The sequence below is a fragment of the Elephantulus edwardii genome, unplaced genomic scaffold (genome assembly GCF_000299155.1).
Source record: "Elephantulus edwardii isolate Elephantulus edwardi_28Jun2011 unplaced genomic scaffold, EleEdw1.0 scaffold00032, whole genome shotgun sequence".
Lineage (NCBI taxonomy): Eukaryota > Metazoa > Chordata > Mammalia > Macroscelidea > Macroscelididae > Elephantulus > Elephantulus edwardii.
This window is the reverse complement of record NW_006399782.1, coordinates 4366077-4385541: the sequence shown is the minus strand read 5'-3', so window position 1 is coordinate 4385541 and position 19465 is coordinate 4366077. Positions and strand designations below refer to the sequence as shown.

Sequence of the window (19465 nt, the reverse complement as noted above, 5' to 3'; positions counted from 1 at the left end):
AAAGAGAGGGGGAGAAAAAAAGTGAGAGATGAATCTCAATTATTTAACCTTTTCTCTCTGCTAGAAGAGTTGGTACATTACAGTTCACTAACCACAAAACTTTTGCTTCTTCTTATGGCTCAGCCAAGTTACTGTACCGTACTGTACTTTAATAAGATTTACCAACAGTTTGAGATCAAAAGGTTAGAGACAAAAAATATTTACGGGAAAAAAAAAAAAGGTTAGGGACCACCACTTTAATATAGTCTCTTACTTTTGCAGGAGAACGTTGTTTCCTCTTCTTCTTTTTCTGTAAGTCTACTGGCTCTCTGATTTTTTTGTCTCTCAACAGTTGCTCAGATACATCAGTAAAAGTAATTTCCTGCTTTACACTTATCTGTTAAAAAAGAAAATCTCATTTTAGAAATCAATAAACGTCTTAATCCTTTGCTAAAACCTATGTCCAAAAATGACAATTTACATATGAGTGCCAAGTGACTAGAGTGCTAAAGAAATTTAACGCGTGCCAAAGCTCACTAGGCAGGCTAATGAGAAACACAAATTAGGAGTACAGAAGATTGAATAATAAACTTAGATTTAAAAAAAAAACAAAAAAACTTCTCTGGAAAACCAATTAAGAGATGTCCTGGGGAAAGATGACCACAAGACCTGGCAAAATAAAGAAGTCAAAACAGTGGCATCCGCTTCACTCTCTCATTTAAAGAAAATGATACTATGGTTAAAAAACAAAACACGGGGATAAGAATTCACTGCCATCGAATCAATTCTGACTCACTGTAATCCCCATCAGGTTTCCCAGGCTGTAAATCTTCATAAGAGGAAACTTACCCATCTATCTTCAACAGCTGGTCGACTCAAACCTCTACGTAACAGATAATGCACTATACAACCAGAGTGCCCTGAAGGCTGGAATATCTCAATGGACTCTCCCTCAATTTATAAAATACCAAGAAATCAATATATTCGCAGTAAGTAAGTAAGTAAGTAACTAACTAACTAACTAACTAACTAACTAAGACAATACAAAATTCTGAAAGAGGATCACATCAAAAGTCAGGCAAGTGGAACAAACTAAAATTTTCACTACCTTTATTTATGCCTGATATTTTGGCAAGATCTTGTTCCTGGCCTTCTAAGACAAAACACCAAATACGAATTTTTAAAACTGCAGGCAGGTAGTTTAGGTATGCTGTACAAAACATCATACAATTACATAATAGTGGTGAAAGAGAACAAGAAACTGTAAGATTTTAGCAATGTTATGTTCATCTGGGGTCTCACAAATAATAAAGAGTTGGTTATCCCCCCCAAATTAATTTATTATAGTTGTAAGATCACTTATGACAATGTCAATTCTCATCAAATTTTATAAAGTCCTATCGTTTATTCCTTATTACCATATTTTTAACCTTGGAATACAAACACAAAGATCTTAAACCTAAAAAAGTAAATATTCAGATTCAACTGATTATCAAATGCATTAAAAATCTTTGAGAATAATAGTGAAGGTACATTATACCAACAATCACATTTTGAAAAAGAGAATAATAAAGAAAAACTTTGCCTAAAAACATAATATAAATTAATACTTGGGTAATATTTGTTTCTATTACAGAATAGCACTATACTAATGATTTCTCTTAGTGCCATGTATATAGAATAGAAAGTAAAATGATGAAATCACTACCAAAAAGGCATTCATATGTATATTGTGTATTTAACTCTGCATGTTTATGGAAAGAAAACTACTTAAGCTAGGTATAAAACAAGGATAGGTGACAGTACAGTATTTAAGCAGTTATGTTTAACTGCCAAATGCATTTTAAAGATTTCGGTCAGTTTCTCAATTGGAAAGAAGTCACAAAAATGTACAAGCAAAAAAAGCACCACTCAGACTGTAAGCCAGATCAAATGTTTGCAATTAGCTACTCTTCATCAACCAAAGAAGAGACTTTATATAAAACTTGAAGTCTTGCTGTTGAGTCATAACTGAATCATAGCTGACCTTCCAGAGGGCTTCTGAAGCTGGAAATTAAAGGTGAGGAGACTGTTTAACACTGAAGATCCTGAGGATCTGCTGGGGGTTTCGAATGCCCAGAGTCATGATCTTTGGGTTACAAGTGCAACTCCCTCAGGGCTATTACATACTGCTCCCTGATTTTATGTATGTTGTTATTTGCCATCAAGTCTGAACCATCCCACAGCTGACTCTCTGGCGGGTTTTCAGAGGTAGTAAATCACATGGGAGGAGACTGCCTATCAGTTTCCCTCAGAGAAGCTGGTGGACTGGTGCTTTGGGATTGAAGTGTAGTTTCTTACCAAAAGGTTATCAAAGTTCTAGGGGAGCTCTGGTGGCCTAGTTACACTTTCATCAAAGGTCTTAAAATCTAAATGGACGTTCACGATCAACAACAAACAATTCAAGATAGCATGTATCATGTTCTGACAAAATGAATGGTACTAGTATTCATCATCATCATCTCACTGCCATCAAGCTGGAACTGAGTCACAGCAGATCTTCCAGTGGGTTTTCAGAGACTGTAACTTGTATGGAAGGAGACTGTCCCTTTTTCTCCTGCACAGCATTTGGAGGATTCGAATAACCCATCTTTGGGTTGGCAGCACAACTCCCTATACTCTAGGACACTAAACTTCCCAGGTATAGGCACTAAGGGAAGGAATTTAAGGGGGGAAAAATGCAAAGTGCTTCAAGAAAAACTAGAAAACCAGAGCTCCAAGTCTGTATGTGTGTGCATATGTTCATCTGTGTCTGTCTCCCTCACATACACACATGACAAAACTGTCACTCTTCCTAATTTCTTTTTTCCAGACTCAACGTTAATAAGCAGTATAACAAATGTGAAAATAACACTGTCAGATACATTCTTTCCCATGTCCTATATCCAGTGGCATCCATTTCAATGCAACTAACTTTACCATCCTTGCTTACTTAGGGATTATTCCCTCTCAATGTTTTCCTCCACAAGCAAATACATATTTAACTCTGTTTTAATGTCATTTCACCAGTCAGGAAATGTGCACTAACTTAATGTCAATAGTATCAATTATAAACTATCTCAGCTTTAAGATTTTTTATCATCTACAGAAAGACCCAAGTTAAGTGGCAGAATTACAATCACTCCTCTCCACATTTCAAACTTTTCTGGAGTTCTATGTTGTTGAATTCCGTATTCATTTTCCATTTTTTTTAATTCTCACCCCACCACTGACCTCATTCTTGCTAAGAGTGAAAGGCAAGCATCTTTCTGCTTTCCCCTCTGCTTGTGTTACTGATTCCATCCCCACCATATCCAGCACAATACTGCTTCACTGATTATCAAAGATAGGCCTTCACCTCCAACTGCTTCTCCTTCTTCACCTAAAATCACATTCAAATTTCCCCTCTAAAATAAATTCTCCTGGGTCAAAATGGTTATTTTATCACTACTCTTCTTATAGTAAAATTTTATATTCTCTTCATTATAGATGGCATATAAAGACAAAAGAAACTGTCTCTAAAGTGAAAGAAATGGCTATTCAGAGTATAAGTAGTACACCGACATATGAAAAGGATGCATTTAACGATCTCAAGAAAGAACAGAGAAAGGGCAAACTCCTCCATTCCCAAAAATCCACTAGAGGGTAAACTACGGGTTGGTTCCAACTCACAACAACAAAACCAAAGATAGAACAGGGAGTTTTTGCATACAACAACAAAACAAAAAGAAAGGAAGGGAGGGAAGGGAGGGAGGAAGGGAGGGAGAGAGAGAGAGAGAGAGAGAGAGAGAGAGGGGGAGAGAGGGAGAGAGAGAGAGAGACAGAGAGAGACAGAGAGAGAGACAGAGAGAGAGAGAAAGAAGAGGGAGTTTGCCTACAACAACAAAAACAAAGAAAGCACAGGGAGTTGGGTGGGTTAGTGGCAAGGAGTTATCTGCCAACTCAATGTATTGCCTTTGAAAACGCGATGGACAGGCAGCTGAGTCAGTTCTAACTTCATGGTTCTTAACCGCAGAAAGAACATGATGGCGTAGTGAGTACTTAAAAAACATGTAGCTACGCAGTGGTAAAGTTTAACAGGACAACAAGCAAAGTGCTGGAGAGAATGTGGTGAGATAGGAACTCTCAACAACTGCTGGGATTGTAAAATGGTTCAACCATTCTGGAAGGAAGTTTGGCGATTTCCTCAAAAAGCTGAACACAGAAATTCTATATGGCCCAGTTATTCACAGCTTGAAATAAACCCTGAGAAAAATTAGGACTGGAAATTTGTGCACTAATGTTCATAGTATTATCCCCCATCTCAAGAACATGGAGATAGTTCAAATATCCAATTACATTCAAATGGATTAAGAAATTGTGGTACATTCACACAATGGAACACTAAGCAGTACGCAGGAACACTGATTTTGTAAATTACTACCTAACCTGGGAGGGACTGGAGAGCATTATACTGGGTGAATTAACTCAGTCCCATAAGGACAAATACTGTATGAGAGCATTATTGTAGAAACAGAAAGATACCTAGTAAAATGTGCATGAAGATCCAAAGGGGTGAGGGTAAGAAGCAGAGGGATGAGGATGCGCAGCAGGAAATCACAGGGTTGCACAATTTGATGGATGGAGGAAGGGGTGGGTAAAGGAAATGGATCTGGCAGGTGATGGTGGGCAGTGCGCAATGCTGATTAATTTTGTAAAATAAAATGATCTACAATGATTATACAAAACACAATATGAATGAAGGATAGTGTGAAACACAATGTATACTAACTTTGTAAGCAAATCAATATAGAATAAATTTAAAAAACCAAAAAACACCACTTAGCTATTAACCTTAAGATCAGCACCTGTTCTGAGGGAGAAAAGTAAGACAATTTGCTCATGTAAATATTTATAGCCTCAGAAATGCTAAAGGAAATTTTTTTGAACTTTGGTAGAAGGAATCTGTACCAAATGTTGCATAGGAAACATTTTAAGTTTAATAAAGATAAACATGTGCATAATAAATTGAAAATTAAAAGAATGGTACAACACAACTGACTGTCCTGCAAGTATACCATCAGGAGAAAATGTGAGCAATATAGAGGGCATTCCTGAAACCCAGAATAAAGAGAAATCCAAGACCGACAGTAAATCTGTATCTCTCCATGTTGATACCAGCACTCAGGAAGTCTTTTATTTTCAAGTCCCAGAACAGGGCAAGAATAGGCAGAAGGATTTATGCCAATGGATTTAGTTCTTAGTGAACCATCACCAACAACCCTCACATCTGCCCATCTGACAAATGTAACAAAATTTTGAAAGAAGGTACATTTTTCAGGGAAGAAAGTGTCTTTCATTTTGAAGGGTCTCAGTGGTCTACAGTTTACAACAAACACTTGGTCTATCTTCCTATCATATTTCTCACTATCATTTTACATTCATACTTTAGGTAACCACAAAATGAAGGAGATGAAATTATTTATTCCTTCCCCCTCAAAAAAATGCTTACATCAACAAACACATGAATAGAAAAACTATGGTACATTCACACAACAGAATATTACATAGCACTGAAAAACAATGAACTCATAAAACATTACACAACATGGGGGAGCCTGGAGAAATTACACCGAGTGAAATTTCTCAGTCACAAATCACAAATACTGCATAACAGCACTGTTATAAAATAGGACTGACGTGGGGTGGGGAGAGGAGCTAGAGTGAGAAGGGGCAAAGAGTGGATAGATAATGAATGCTGCAGTAAAATGGATGAGAAGAACTGTCTAAAAGGAAGATACGATCAGATATGTATGGGAACAATCTGGAACAAAGGGTGTCTTACGGGGTGGACTGGGGGAGGGAAAGGGGAGGAAGAAATGTGCAACAATGATAAACAATAAAAAAACTGCTTAACATTCCCTCTTTCCTTGGAAATTTCATTCTTTCAATTTTCAAACCATCACATAATTTCAATTCTCATGCTTCTCAGCAATTCTTCTCCATCCAACTTGCCAGCATCTTGCATTTTTGTTTTGTATGAGTTTCTGCAAATTTAGATTAGTGGTTCTCAATACTGTGGTTCAGAGCCTCCTAATTCCCAGAGCCCTGTGAAATGATACTTGAGATCATAATGATTTTCAAATTAGTATTTTTCTCTCACAAGTATACAGTGGTATTCCCAGCTGGTGGTGTTGTCATGTATTGTCAAGTCAGAACTAAGTCATAGCCAACCTTCCAGTCCATGTTCAGAGGTAGTAAACTACATGGCAGATTTCCCATCATTCTTCTGTGGAGCAGCTGGTGGATTCAAATCACGTCTCTTTGGGTTGACATCATAACTTCTTACCAATAGGCCAGTAGAGCTCCCCCCAGAAGTGATTTAATAATAACGTCAATGAAGATTAAGATTGAATATAAAGGCAGATAAGAATGAACTATTTTTCCAGTAAGGCAAACAATGTAAAATGATGTTTCTCTTCCTACTAAATTTCTTTGGTCATACATAGAAAACAGGAATATTTTCCTGTACATATTAATATATAATGATGTTGTTGTTGACTGTGTTTGTCGAGCATGACTCATAGTGACCCTATGAACAAAAGGCCTGAAGCCCCTCTAAAACTATTGACATTTATCAAAGTTCATAGAGTTTCTGGAGGCATGTTGTTTAGGAAGTGGATGTCATTCTGCCTTCAAAATATATAATGGGTTTTGTTATTTTTCAAATTCATAAATTTAAATCTGTTTTCACTTCAATATGGCAAATACTAATTGCTGTGTACCTTCAAGTCAGAGTAGACTCATACCTATTTGGCCCTCTGGTGGGTTTTCAGAGACAGCTGGTGGATTTGAACCATTTCATTGGCAGTGAAATTCCTCACCACTAAGCTACCAGAGCTCCCTTGAATAGGTATTATCAACAGAAACAAAACCTCTTAGGAGAGGTGGACAGATATTAAAACATTTCTTTACTCTCAGTATTTTTTAAAGTGTAAGAGTGAAGGTGTATAAAAGAAAGTCAGTAGAGGTAAACACAATCACATACACAATCCCTCATTGTCAATAATAACAACAAACATTAATCTGTAAGTATATGCACAAGCAAACAGGCAAGGCAACCAGATATGAGCAAGTGAACAGGACTATACACATGACCATTCACAGGTTAAGCAAACAGCATTTCTACATCGTATTAATAAATGTGTAAATACTAAACATCTAAACCCACTGCTGTGAGTCAACTCTGACTTGCAATGACCCGTCATTGGGTTTCTAAGCCTATAAATATTTACAGGAAGAGGTTGCCTCATTTTTTTCACCCCTGCAAAGTAGATGATGGATTAGAACCTTCAATTTTTCAGTTAGCAGCCCAACACGTAACAGACTATGTTATCAGGGTTCAGTTATACTGTAAATTTATCCATGTATGTAATAGAGCTCACAGGCAGCAAAATTATTTAAACTTCCTAATCATAAACCAATACCCTAAGGGAATGTACAGCTGGATCTAGGTCCACAAGTCAAGTCTCAGGAGATATCAAAGTCTACTGATCAGTGTTATAATCTGTGTAATTTTTGGTCTCTCTTAGGCCAGAATGAAGAAGGAAGGCAAAAAGCAAAGACAGCAGCATCAGACCCAAGGACTAATGGGCCACCAGAGACCTCAAAATTCACAACCCTGAAATCAAAAGAGATGGTGTCTGACACGCACTGCTGCCTGCTTTGCAAGGGATCATAGTATAAGGTCTTGGACAGAGATGGTAAAAAGAACCAAACAAAAACTTAAAAAGTGACAATTACTAGGTTTACTGGTCTAAAAGATACTGGTGGAATCGAATCTCCCGAGATCTTAATTATAACTGACCCTATGAGCCTGGAACAAAGCCCAAACCTGTGGCTCAGCCAAGCAACAAAAAGGCCTGTAAGAATAGGCCTATAGCAGTCACTTCTTAGACTCAACAGTACAAGACAGAAAAAGGCCCAGGGATAAGGCTCGGAAGGCAGGAAGGGGTATAACGGAAAAATTAATGGAAATAAGAATCATAGGCCAAAAATGGGAGGAGCGCACTCACATTGAATATATTATAATCAATGTCATAAAACTAAATATGTATGAGTGGATGCCCCTCAAAAAATAAGTTCTGAGAAGTCATTATTTATATACATCTTAACTATACTCTTCATTCATTCTCTCTCTCTTACCCACTACTCCTTAATTCTCTCCCTTTTCTTTCTTGTTGTATATTGTTAAACTGGATCCAATTAGCATAGGAGATTATCCCTCCTCCTACAGAAAATTATCTAGTGGATTAGAACCACGCGTTTTCAAGATGGCAGTGCACCATAGCTAGGCCACCATAGTTCCCTCTGTAATTCTCTTTTTAATACAGATTCTTGGATTCCATCAATATATAGAAATATAGATGTGTATGCCTATACAGGTTAGAGGCATACATGTATTTCCTAATTGAGATCACCAAAGAGCGAGGTACCTAGCATACCAAGTACTCAGACCTTGGAGTCCGAAATACCATTATTCAAATTTTAAAAAAGACAGGGTTCCTTGAAGGTTCCTTATGGAATTGATTCCAGAAGTAAGGGATGGAAAACATAAGATGCCAAAGAACAATTTATGGTAACAAAATCTAAATTGTGTCTAAAAAAAAAAAAAAAAAGAAAGCACATCAATTAGGAGCCACTAATGCTAAAGTTGTAACAATTTGAGCCACAAAATAAACAGCAGTACTGGATTTTAATTTATTTATTTTTAAAAAAAATTAGCTCAAATGATATAAAAAAATGAGAAAAATAGTAGAAATATTTCCTTTAAATAATAATAATTAATATGTACAGAAGAAACAAGGAGGAGACAAAAAATTACCACCAGGCTAATAACATTAATAATGACTACTGCAAGCAAGGTCATCCAATAAATGTTGATATCAATGAGCAAAAATATGAAAAAAAAAAACCCCAAACAAACAGGATATTTAAATGTCTCAGAGTATTTTCTCCCCAAAATAATCTGTCAAATTAAAAAATAATAATTTTATGATAAGGAAACCTGGCATACACTTTAACCACTTATTAAGGTCAATACTAAGAAATATTCACACGGCATACCACCTAATGGAGCTCTGGTGGCCTAGTAGCAAGAAACTGCTGCAATCCGGAAGGCACATGGCTCAAGGCTACCAGGTGCTATATGCTGGAAATGGATGGCCAATCTCCTTCCCTGCTATTAAGTGCTTCTGAAAACACACTGGAGCATCAGCTATGGGTCAGTTCCAACTCTACGGTACACAGAAACAAAACTTAATGCAAGTAGCATAAATCATTTACACTCAAAATAGTAAAAAGTTGTGCTACCAATCCAAAGATAATTCGTTCATATCCACCAATTGCTCGGTGAGAAAAAGATGGTCACTCTCTTCCTCTGTAATTTATAGCCTCTGAAAACCCACTGGAGAGTTATGAGTTGGTTCCAACTCAGTGGTACATAACCTAATTAACATTAACCTAAACGTTGGCAGTTCAAAACCACTCACTACTATCAAAGAAGAAAAACAGGGCAATCTGCTTCCATAAAGCTTACAGCCAAGAAAATCCCATAACACAGTTCTCCTCAGAAACATATAGGGTTCTCATGAATTGGAATCAACTCAATAGCAACAAGTTTGATACAAAACATATCAAACAATATTTTAAGATTAAGAGAAGTTCCAACCAGTATTCATCAAAAGTGTTAAGGTTAGTCGTTAGCATAAAACAAGAAGGAAACTAAAAAGTGTTCAAATTAGAATAAGAAGTGCAGTATCTCCCTCTGCAGTTGGGGTGTTTGTGTGTGTATGCACACATGTGCGCGCGCACACACACACACACACACACACACACACACTCTCTCTCTCTCTCTCTCTCAATTCACCAGGTGCTCTGTGAGAATAGTTTCCATTTGTTAGAATTTACACTTCTCAGAAACCCAATGGAGGGTCACTGACTCTGCAACTCTGCCTGTGTGCATACTAGCAAATATGTACACATATACTCACTTTGGAATATAAAATTTTAAAAAAGGTTCACAAGAAAACTTCACAAAGTATACTGGGGGAAGGAAAAGAGGGAGGGGGAAATACAACAATGAATGGGGGAAATGAAGAAAATTTTTAAAAAAGAAAACTTCAAGAGCTAATAGAATAGCAAAGCTGCAGCATATGAAAAGGCAATGAATAACATTCTGTTACTATACATCTGCAGTCAGAAATCTGAAAGGAAAATTAGGAATTAAATTTATAATAGCATCTAAGAGAATAAAACACCTATGAATAAATTTAACCAGAGATGTCAAAGATATATAACAAGATTTATAAAACTCTGTTTAAAGAGTGAAGAAAACTTGAATAGGTATTTTACCAAAAAGGACATTCAAATGGCCACCAAAGACATGAAAAGATGCTCACCATCATTAGCCAAGAGAGATACACATGAAGATCACAATGAGCTATCATTTCATTCCCACTAAGATGGTTATGGCTTTTGGGTTTGTTTTTTTACAAAACAAAGTATCACAAGATAGGAAAAGATAGACAAACTGCAAGAAATTACAGGAGACTACACAGGAATCTCTGATAGCATAGGGAGTAAGTAGTTGTGCTGTCAACCTAAAAGCAGGTGGTCTGAATCCACTAGCTGCTTCATAAAGAAAGTCAGGCAGTCCCCTCCCACGTGGTTTACATCCTTTGACACAAGTTTACTAGAAGCTGGTAGGATCAACAGTAAAGGTAACAGCAGTAGGAACTAAATGCAACCCGAGCAACTGGGCACCTGAGCTGAATTTTAGAACTGGAAGAAAAATGTCAGTAGGATAAAAACAAGTAAAATTAAATACTTAACAGCATTTTACCAATGTCAAATTCCTGGTCTCGTTAATTATACCATACAGCTGCATAAATTTTAATGTTAGTGGAAACTGTGTGAAGGATATACGTAAACTCTGGACTTTTATGCAACTTTTCATCTAGAACTATTAAAATGAAAAGTGTAGAAAGCTGTTCTAGACACTGATTTTTCTGACGTTCACTCATTTACTCAGTGATGATTGGGTTTCCGAGGCGATACAAGCAGCCTCTTTGGTTGCTAGCAGTGCAACACACTAGATACCGTAAAAATAACAAAAACACGTTTTGTGTTTATACGGTGTGCATTCACTATGTGTCAGTTACTGTCTGAAGCTGTGCAGAACATAATGGCTTGGGAGTGAGATACTGTTGAGTCTACTGCATTTAATCCCACAATAACCCTTCTAAGGCATGTCCACTCATTTTAAAAACAAGAATTTTAACCCAGAAAGGTTAAAAGAGCAAGCCAAAATTTAAAGCAGAAGTCGTCTAACTTTATGAGCTAAGATCCTAAATATTGTACTCTGAATTATATTTTAGTCCCATTCTACTTACTACTGATATGCAAACAAAAACTTCAGAAGTCACCTCTGCTATTAAGTTTCAAAACTAGGACTTAACCATGGTTTTAACACTTTCAGTTCAGTGTTACTTCTACTCCTAAAATTGTTCGCTAATAGACCTAAATAATTTAGATTTATGTTTTAGAAATGGGGTTTGCTGGGGTTTTTTTATAAATGAGTATCTTTTTCTACATATGGACTATGGTTGCTATCAGAATTTAGAGGAACAATTTCTAAAGCTTCTAGAATGGTTAGTGGACACTATTAAAAGAAAAAAAGAGTTAAGGGGAGGGTAGGAGTAGAGGGTGAGGATAGGCAGGGGATAATCACAGGGTCACAATCTGATGGGTAGAAGGAGGAGTAGGTAAAGGAAATGGGAAAGATCCTGTGTGAAAAACAATGTATACGAACTTTATAAATACACCAGTATAAAACAAAAATTTTATTTAAAAAAAAACAACCAAAAGTCAACAAATCACCAATAATGTATCATAAGATAAGAGTTTCAAATATATCTTGTTCAGTTACTAGCTGGGTGAACAGGGATTTCAAGTGTAGTATGGCAAAATCAGAACTATAACTCCAGATTTTAGTGGCTATAGTGTAATGCTGATGTTGAAAAATTAAAATGTAATCAATTGGAATTTTGTTCATCTGTAAAATAAAGTGAACAATCTTACATAGCAATATACAATAATAGATTCTTGACACTATTTAATCTTATCCATCAGTGGTAATAATAATTTCCATCTTGCACATCAGAAAATAAAATTACATAAAGAACACTTTAAATACTTTTAAAACAGTAAGCAAATATGATTATTATCATATAATTGCAAATGCACAACTGATTAGATATACAAAATGTTACCAGTTTCTATAGATCATCTCCACTTACACATCAGTAAATCTGTAACTAAATATGCCTAATAAATATTTCCTTTTACATCAGCTTCTCTTTCTAAATTCTCTACCTTTCAATATGACGTATTATCTTCCAAGTATAAAGTGTAGGGCATCTTTTCATTTTCCTTTCTAATCCAGTCCTCACCAAAAGGCAAGGCCAGCTGGTTCTGGTGTGTTGTTCTTTGCTAATATCATAATAATCCAGAAATTTTATTTTAAATTTCCTACTCTAGATCATTTACAAAAGTTTGGGTGGATTTTTCTTCTCTAAGGCAATATAAGAGAGACTCTAAATTTATCAGCTTTGTAGAATATAATTTGGCATATATATATATATATATATATATATATATATATATACACACACACACACATATATATTATTAAGATATATATATTAAGAGCCATATTATACTGATATAAGAATTTCAACCGCACTATCCACATATAATATCATAATATTGCTTAAGACAAAAAATGTCAATAATAAGAAAATGAGGATATAAATTACAAACACAACTACACATATAGAGATATCAGAAAGGGGATTTTTAATATGAGGAAACAGTCCTAATTTAAGACTAAGTGAAAAATATATACACACAACAAATTATATAAATACAAAGATACACATAACACAGGAACACAACAAAAAAGAAATAAAAAACACCAGCAGTTAAATGATAATAGTAACAATCCTAGAGAAGTAAAATTATAGTAATTTTTATCTATGCCATTTTAAAGATTTTGTTTCCTCAACAAATATGTATGTCTTTACAATCTTGAAAAGCAATTAAATCCAATAAAATTCTGTAACATTAGTCAAAGAACAACAAACTCTAAGGATGAATTTTGCTTTATTTTTAAAACTATAAAAAAAAATCCTGAGCCTTTATATGCTTTATTTTTAAAACTATAAAAAAATCCCGAGCCTTTATACAACATACCATCAATAAAAACCAACTCCAAATGTATTTTCCATCTATATGTAAATGGAAAACCGTAACGATTCTAGAAGTTAACAAAGAAAAAAATCTTCACAGCCTTGGAGTTGGCAAAGACTTTTTAAACAGCAAACACTAAATATTAACCAAATGGAAAAGATTTCTAAATTAAACTATATTTAAAAATTAATTTCTGGTTATCATAAGAATAAAAGGTAAGCCAAGGGGCAGGAAAATAAAATAACTGCAATAAGTAGCCATTAAACTGATAAAAAAGTACAAATCTTTTAAGAAAAACAGCTCAATGAGGAAGCAAGAACATAAGCCTTCAAAACAAATAATATTAAAATTGATAATGAACATAAAAAGATGCTCAATTTCCTTTGTTACCACTACACAATCACTAGAATGGCTCAAATAGAAAGGATTAATGATACCAAATGGCAAAAAAATGAAGTAATTCATATAAAACTGGCAAACCACTTGGAAATATTGTTGGCAATATCTACTAAAGCAGAGTTACATGGGCAACTCAAATGTATGCTGCTCTATAGTTCCTGCTGTGCACCGCCTCTAAAAACCTGCTAGAGGATCAGCTATGGCTTGGTTCTGACTCAATGATGTACAACAATAAGAACCACTAAAGCACAATGATCATGTGGATACTCAACAAGTCTAAGAATATAACAGAAAGAAGTTTATATATGCACCCAAAAAAACCCCCAAAACCTAAGAATATCACAAAAGTACATTTCATAATAGCCAACATCTATGAAATAAAGATATAGTATACTGTTGTTGTATGTCATGGAGCTATACTAAAGCACAGCTTCTTACCACTAGGCCACCAGAACTCCCTACAGCATAGTATGCTAGACATACTAGACTATATACTAGTATAGTATGTTGTTGCTGAACATAATGTATATGGCATTAAAGTGATCTGATGTTATAGTGCATAATGTATTGGGCTATTAACTGAAAAGTCAGCGGTTCAGATCCTCCCTCTGTGCTGCAGAAGATAGGCGTGTGGTCTCCTCCTATAAAGAATGCTAAAAATACAGCAAACTGGGGTGGGGGAGCAGGGAGGAAAATGTGCAACAATGAATGAATGAATGGAAATCCAAGTTCTCCATAAACTCTCATTAAACTATCAATAAAAAAAATATAGAGATTAATCCGACTCCTAACAACCCTTTATCAGGTTTCGTAGTCTGTATTTATGTAATTCTTTATAGGAAGAGACCACATGTCTATCTTCTGCAACACAGATGGTGGATTTGCTAACTTTTCATTTAACAGCCTAATACATTATGCACTCAGGCCACCTTAATTCCATATATATCATGTGCAAAATTATGTAAAACTAATTAAATATTAGGGAGCTCTGGTGGCCTTGTGGTAAGAAGCTGTGCAGCAATCTCAAAGGCATGTGGCTTAAATCCTACAGCTGCTCTCATGGGAGAACGATGGGCAATTTCCTCCCATGTGATTTACTGCCTTTCAAAACCCAGTAGAGGGTCAGCTATGATTTGGTTATGACTTGATGGCACACAACAACAATAATGGATAATGGTTAACCTTCGGGAATAGAGGAGGGTTGCGTTAAAAAGACTTAAGAGGGGCTTCTGGAATGCTGGTAATGTTCTTATACCTTGATCTGGGCAGAAGCTACACAAAGTCACAAATATGTTGACTTTTGAGGAAATTCATTAAGATGTACACTTAAGGATATTTTCCTACATCAATGTAGTATTTCAACCAAAATTTTTAAAGACACAGTCCTAGAGAAATAGTGTTACAAGTATACATAAACATGTTCCTTTCATCATCATTTTAGCCAAACAAACTTGAAACTAACATAAATCTAACAATAAGAGATGGGTTAAAATAAATTATGGCACATCATTGAATCAGCAGCCACTAACTGAAATAAGGCAAAATAAGGCAATAAAATTGAAACATCTCTACCATGTTATTAATCATTTCAATTTCAAAGTAGATAAATGGTATTACCCAATTAATATAAAAGAACATACAAGTATATTTATATAAAATGCATACAAACCACATTATATAGACATGAAATGATTCTAAACTAACATCAAAAGACAGAAGTGTTAGTAATTATCTCTTTGGAGTGACAGTGAGTACCTGTTAGGAATAGAGCAGGGTTTAGGGCTGTAGTACATAGGGTCGCTATGAGTCACAGGCAACTCGAAGGCACATAACAACAAACAACACCTCTGAGATTGCAGTGCACCTTCTTGCCACTAGGCCACCAGAGCTTGCCACCAATGCCTTTTGATTCAGTAATTCTACTCCTAGAAAGATTCTCTCTCAAAGCTATGCTATCAAAAATAATAATACATCATCTCTCCACATGAGTGAAAAGAAAGATAAGTAAAAATCAAACAAAGCTTTATAGTATTACATTTCAAATTTGATTATTCTTCTTCTCTTTCTATGCATATAGCCTACCTCTGTCAAATGGGGAAAAGCCACACAGGATGGATTGACACAGTTACTACTGTGGTGGGCTTGGGTTGACACAGTTACTACTATAGTGAGCTTGGGTATGACAAAGACCATGATGATGAAACAAGCCAGGGCAAGGTTCAGATCTGTTCATAGGGTTGCTATGAGTTGTAGTCAATTCAACAGCACCTCAGAACAACAACATAGAGTGTAACAACCAAATAGTACTGAGCGCCCAACCTGTCCAGATTCTGGTGCTTCATGGTCCTTTTCTGATAAAGGGAATGAAGGAATCTTGGGAATTTGTTGTTATATACAGTCAAGTTGGAACAGACTCCAGGCTAACCCTCCAATAGGTTTTCAGAGGATAGGAGGAGACTGCCCATCTTTCTCCTTCAGAGCAGCTGGTGGGTCAAACTGTGTATCTTTGGGCTGACGGCCCAACTTCTTACCACTAAGCAGCAAATTGTGGTTGTGTATCACAGAGGTGGAACAGACACATAGCTGACCCTCCAGCAGGTGTGCAGAGACAATAAATTACAGGAGAGGAGAATGTTCATCCTTCTACCATGGAGCAGCTGGTACATTCAAACTGCATGCCTTCAGAAATGCAGTGCAGCTTCTTATCACTAGGCCACCAGAGCTTCAAAACCAAGTAAGTTAGTGGTAATTAAATAAGGGATGGTGGGAGAAAGGAGAGGTGAATTATAAAGGAGTAGCACTGGGGAGACCTCTGTCTTTCATGGATTAGCTATGTGTCTTGATTTTGGTGGTGACCACACAAATCTACACATGGGTCCAAAGTGCTCACCACTGTAGGCACTGCAGCAAAATTAAATTCCCGTTTGTTTCTTCTACTGTATTACAGTTATGTCAAGGAGCCCTGCTGGTGAAAATGCTTTAAGCACTCCAAAACCACCAGCTAGCTGCACCCCAGGAGAAACGCAAGGCAGTGCATTTCAGAAACAGTTTACAGTCTTGGAAATTCACGTGGCAGTTTTATTCTGTAAGGAGCTTTTGGGTGCAGAGGTTATAGCATTAGTGTGCTAACTGAAAGGCCCCCTTTGAAACCATTAACTGCTCTGCAGTGAAAAAAGATTTGACTCTCTACTTGTGTAGCCTTGTAAAGCCTATGGGCTAATTATATTCTGTAAGTAAACTTGGTGGCAAAATGCTGGACTGCTATGCGAGAAAGGTCAGCAGGTCAAAAGCAATAGTTACTCTGCAGATGTGAGTTTTTATGGTAGAAGACTGACTGCCAGGTCTGACCCCCCAAAACTAGGCAGTTCTCTGTTCTTTACAGGTCATTTTGAGTTCAAATAATAATGAATTATAGTGATGTGAAAAGTAACCACTAGAGGAAATATGGTATGTTAACTTTCTCCATACTAGTTTTTTTTAACTTCCCATAAATATATATTATTTCAAAGCACAATGTTAAAGTTAAAAAAGTGAATGGATAGAACCTGGCCTTTCTACTTCCTACTCCCTTCTGCCTATCCTATTATTTTTCCTGAAGTAGTAAATCTTAAAATCATTAACTGGAGCACAACAAGGTATCAGATCCCAAACAGAATTCAGAAGGCATTTGATGCAAGGAGGGATGTTTAAAACCAAGGAACATGAGGAGGTCCTCCACACAGAGGGCACTCTGGAATGAGATGTTGGGGTCCAAGGAGTTTAAGAAAGGGTCTCTACACTGTGGGGAATGGGGAACCTGGAGACTGGATAAAGTCAGAAGGATGGCCGCAAATGGGTATGGGTCAGCATAGTTTATTGGAGGATGAGAATGATAAGAAAGCTTCCACATGGTAATGTAACCCAGTACAAGTCGCCAAATACATGCAAGGGAGAGGGAGGCATGACAGTAGGGTGACAGTTGAGCACCACCACCTGGCATGGGGTAAAGGAGCCTAGGTGACTGCATCCACAAGGAAAGACGGAAATCAGAAGGAGAAATGTGTACATACAACAGGTCAGGGAAGTAGTCTATCAAGTCAATTATTTGGAATTTACAGAAACCAACAGAGGCTAAGTTTCTTACTGTCTACAAAGGGAGTTATAAAATATAAAAGGGGAGTAGGCAAATCAGTTCTGTTGGACTCCAATTGCAGATATCATGGTTTACAATGTAATCAACATGATGAAACCTAACAACAAAACAGAACCAAATCCATTGCCACAAAGTCAGTTCCAACTTAGAGGTCCCCTCAGGCAGGTTTCCAAAGCTGTCCACCTTTAAAGAGGACAGTGCCCATCCCCTTCCAGGAGCAGCTGCTGGATGTGAACTGCTAACCTAGTTAGCAGCCCAACACTTCATGCACTGTTCTACCAACAACATAGATACATAAACACTCCACCTCTGTTCATCGAAAGGCCTATGAAGACCGACACGGCAACAGCAATAACCAACATTTAGCACCCAGATCTTTACCTTTTACCTTCTAAACATGATTCTCCATTACAGTGAACTAGAGCTCCCTGAAAAACTGGCTGCGTTCAGGGCTAAGGCAGGGAAAGAGCAAAATAAGTCTGAAACATCTTGAGCCTCAAAGCAAGAAAATGATCAAAAACTAATGGGACGGGTCAAAAGAATACAAAAGCAAGTTTGAAAAGACCTTCGCTAGTCAAATATTAAAATAATCAAAGTGAAAGCTTTTAACAGAGTGAATAAAATTTAAAAAAAAAACCCAAACATGAACCCATAATGATATAAACAAATAAGAAAGTTTAATGAAGAACAATATTAACTTCATAGTGGCAAAGTCTAGCAGACATCACCTTAATCCATTAATCACAGGGAACTGTTAACACGATGTGTACTAATTACAAGGGTAGTGGAGGGAGAACACAGCATAATTTCTATGACATCTCTGCCAAAGATGCTCAACTTAAATCTTGTTCTGGGGAAAAGAAAATCAGATAAACAAAACTCAAGAACACTGTGTTAAGGAAATGACCTGTAATTACTACTGTGAGAAAACTCAGAAACTAAGAAACTGACCTGAGCAAAGAAAACTAGAAAGACATAGCAATTAAATTTGACATATAATGTTGAATTAAAAAAAATATCTGCTATGTAACAACAATGAATTGATGCCTTTGAGCTGTGGTGCTGGAGAAGAGTAATGAACATACCATGGACTGCTAGGAGAAAAAGCAGGTTCATCTGAGAGGTAAGAATAGGCTGCTCCTTGGAGGCAAGGATTCTGAAGCTTCGTCTGACACACTTTGGACATAGTCCTTGGGGAGGGATATCATGCTTGCTTGGGAGGGTGGTGGGACAGTGCAGGAGAGGAAGACTCTTGATGAGATGGACTGACTCTGTGACTGGGGTAAAGGGCGTAGGTGTGTTGGAGACAATAACGTTGGCTCAGGATAAAGAAGGGCGTAGGGCTGTTGTACATAGGGTCGCTATGAGACGCAGGCAACTCGACGGCAAATAACAACAACAACATGTAACAACCTGGATAAATCCGAATATCACGGAGAAAAATATCATACTTAACTTTAACATCAAAAAAATGCAAATTAATTACAGGACCAAAATACAGATCAGAGACTATCTGAAGACAAGGGCATTATGTTTATCGTAGTACATACATGCAATGAGGGTTGCAGAGTGGATTATATTTGGGGTTGGAGTGGGAATGGGGGAGGTGCGGGGGGATTGTGTACCAATGAGGGAGGTTTTTTTTTT

At 36.6% G+C, this 19465-nt stretch overlaps 1 protein-coding gene across 2 annotated transcripts in view; it reads right to left on the bottom strand.

The window, feature by feature from the left end:
• ZNF148 (zinc finger protein 148) overlaps positions 1-19465 on the bottom strand; it is a 218853-nt gene that overhangs the window by 76830 nt on the left and 122558 nt on the right. For both annotated transcript variants that reach the window (XM_006884210.1, XM_006884211.1), the window contains one exon: positions 254-376. In XM_006884210.1, coding sequence (XP_006884272.1) covers positions 254-376 — 123 coding nt within the window. The remainder of the gene's footprint in view (positions 1-253; positions 377-19465) is intronic.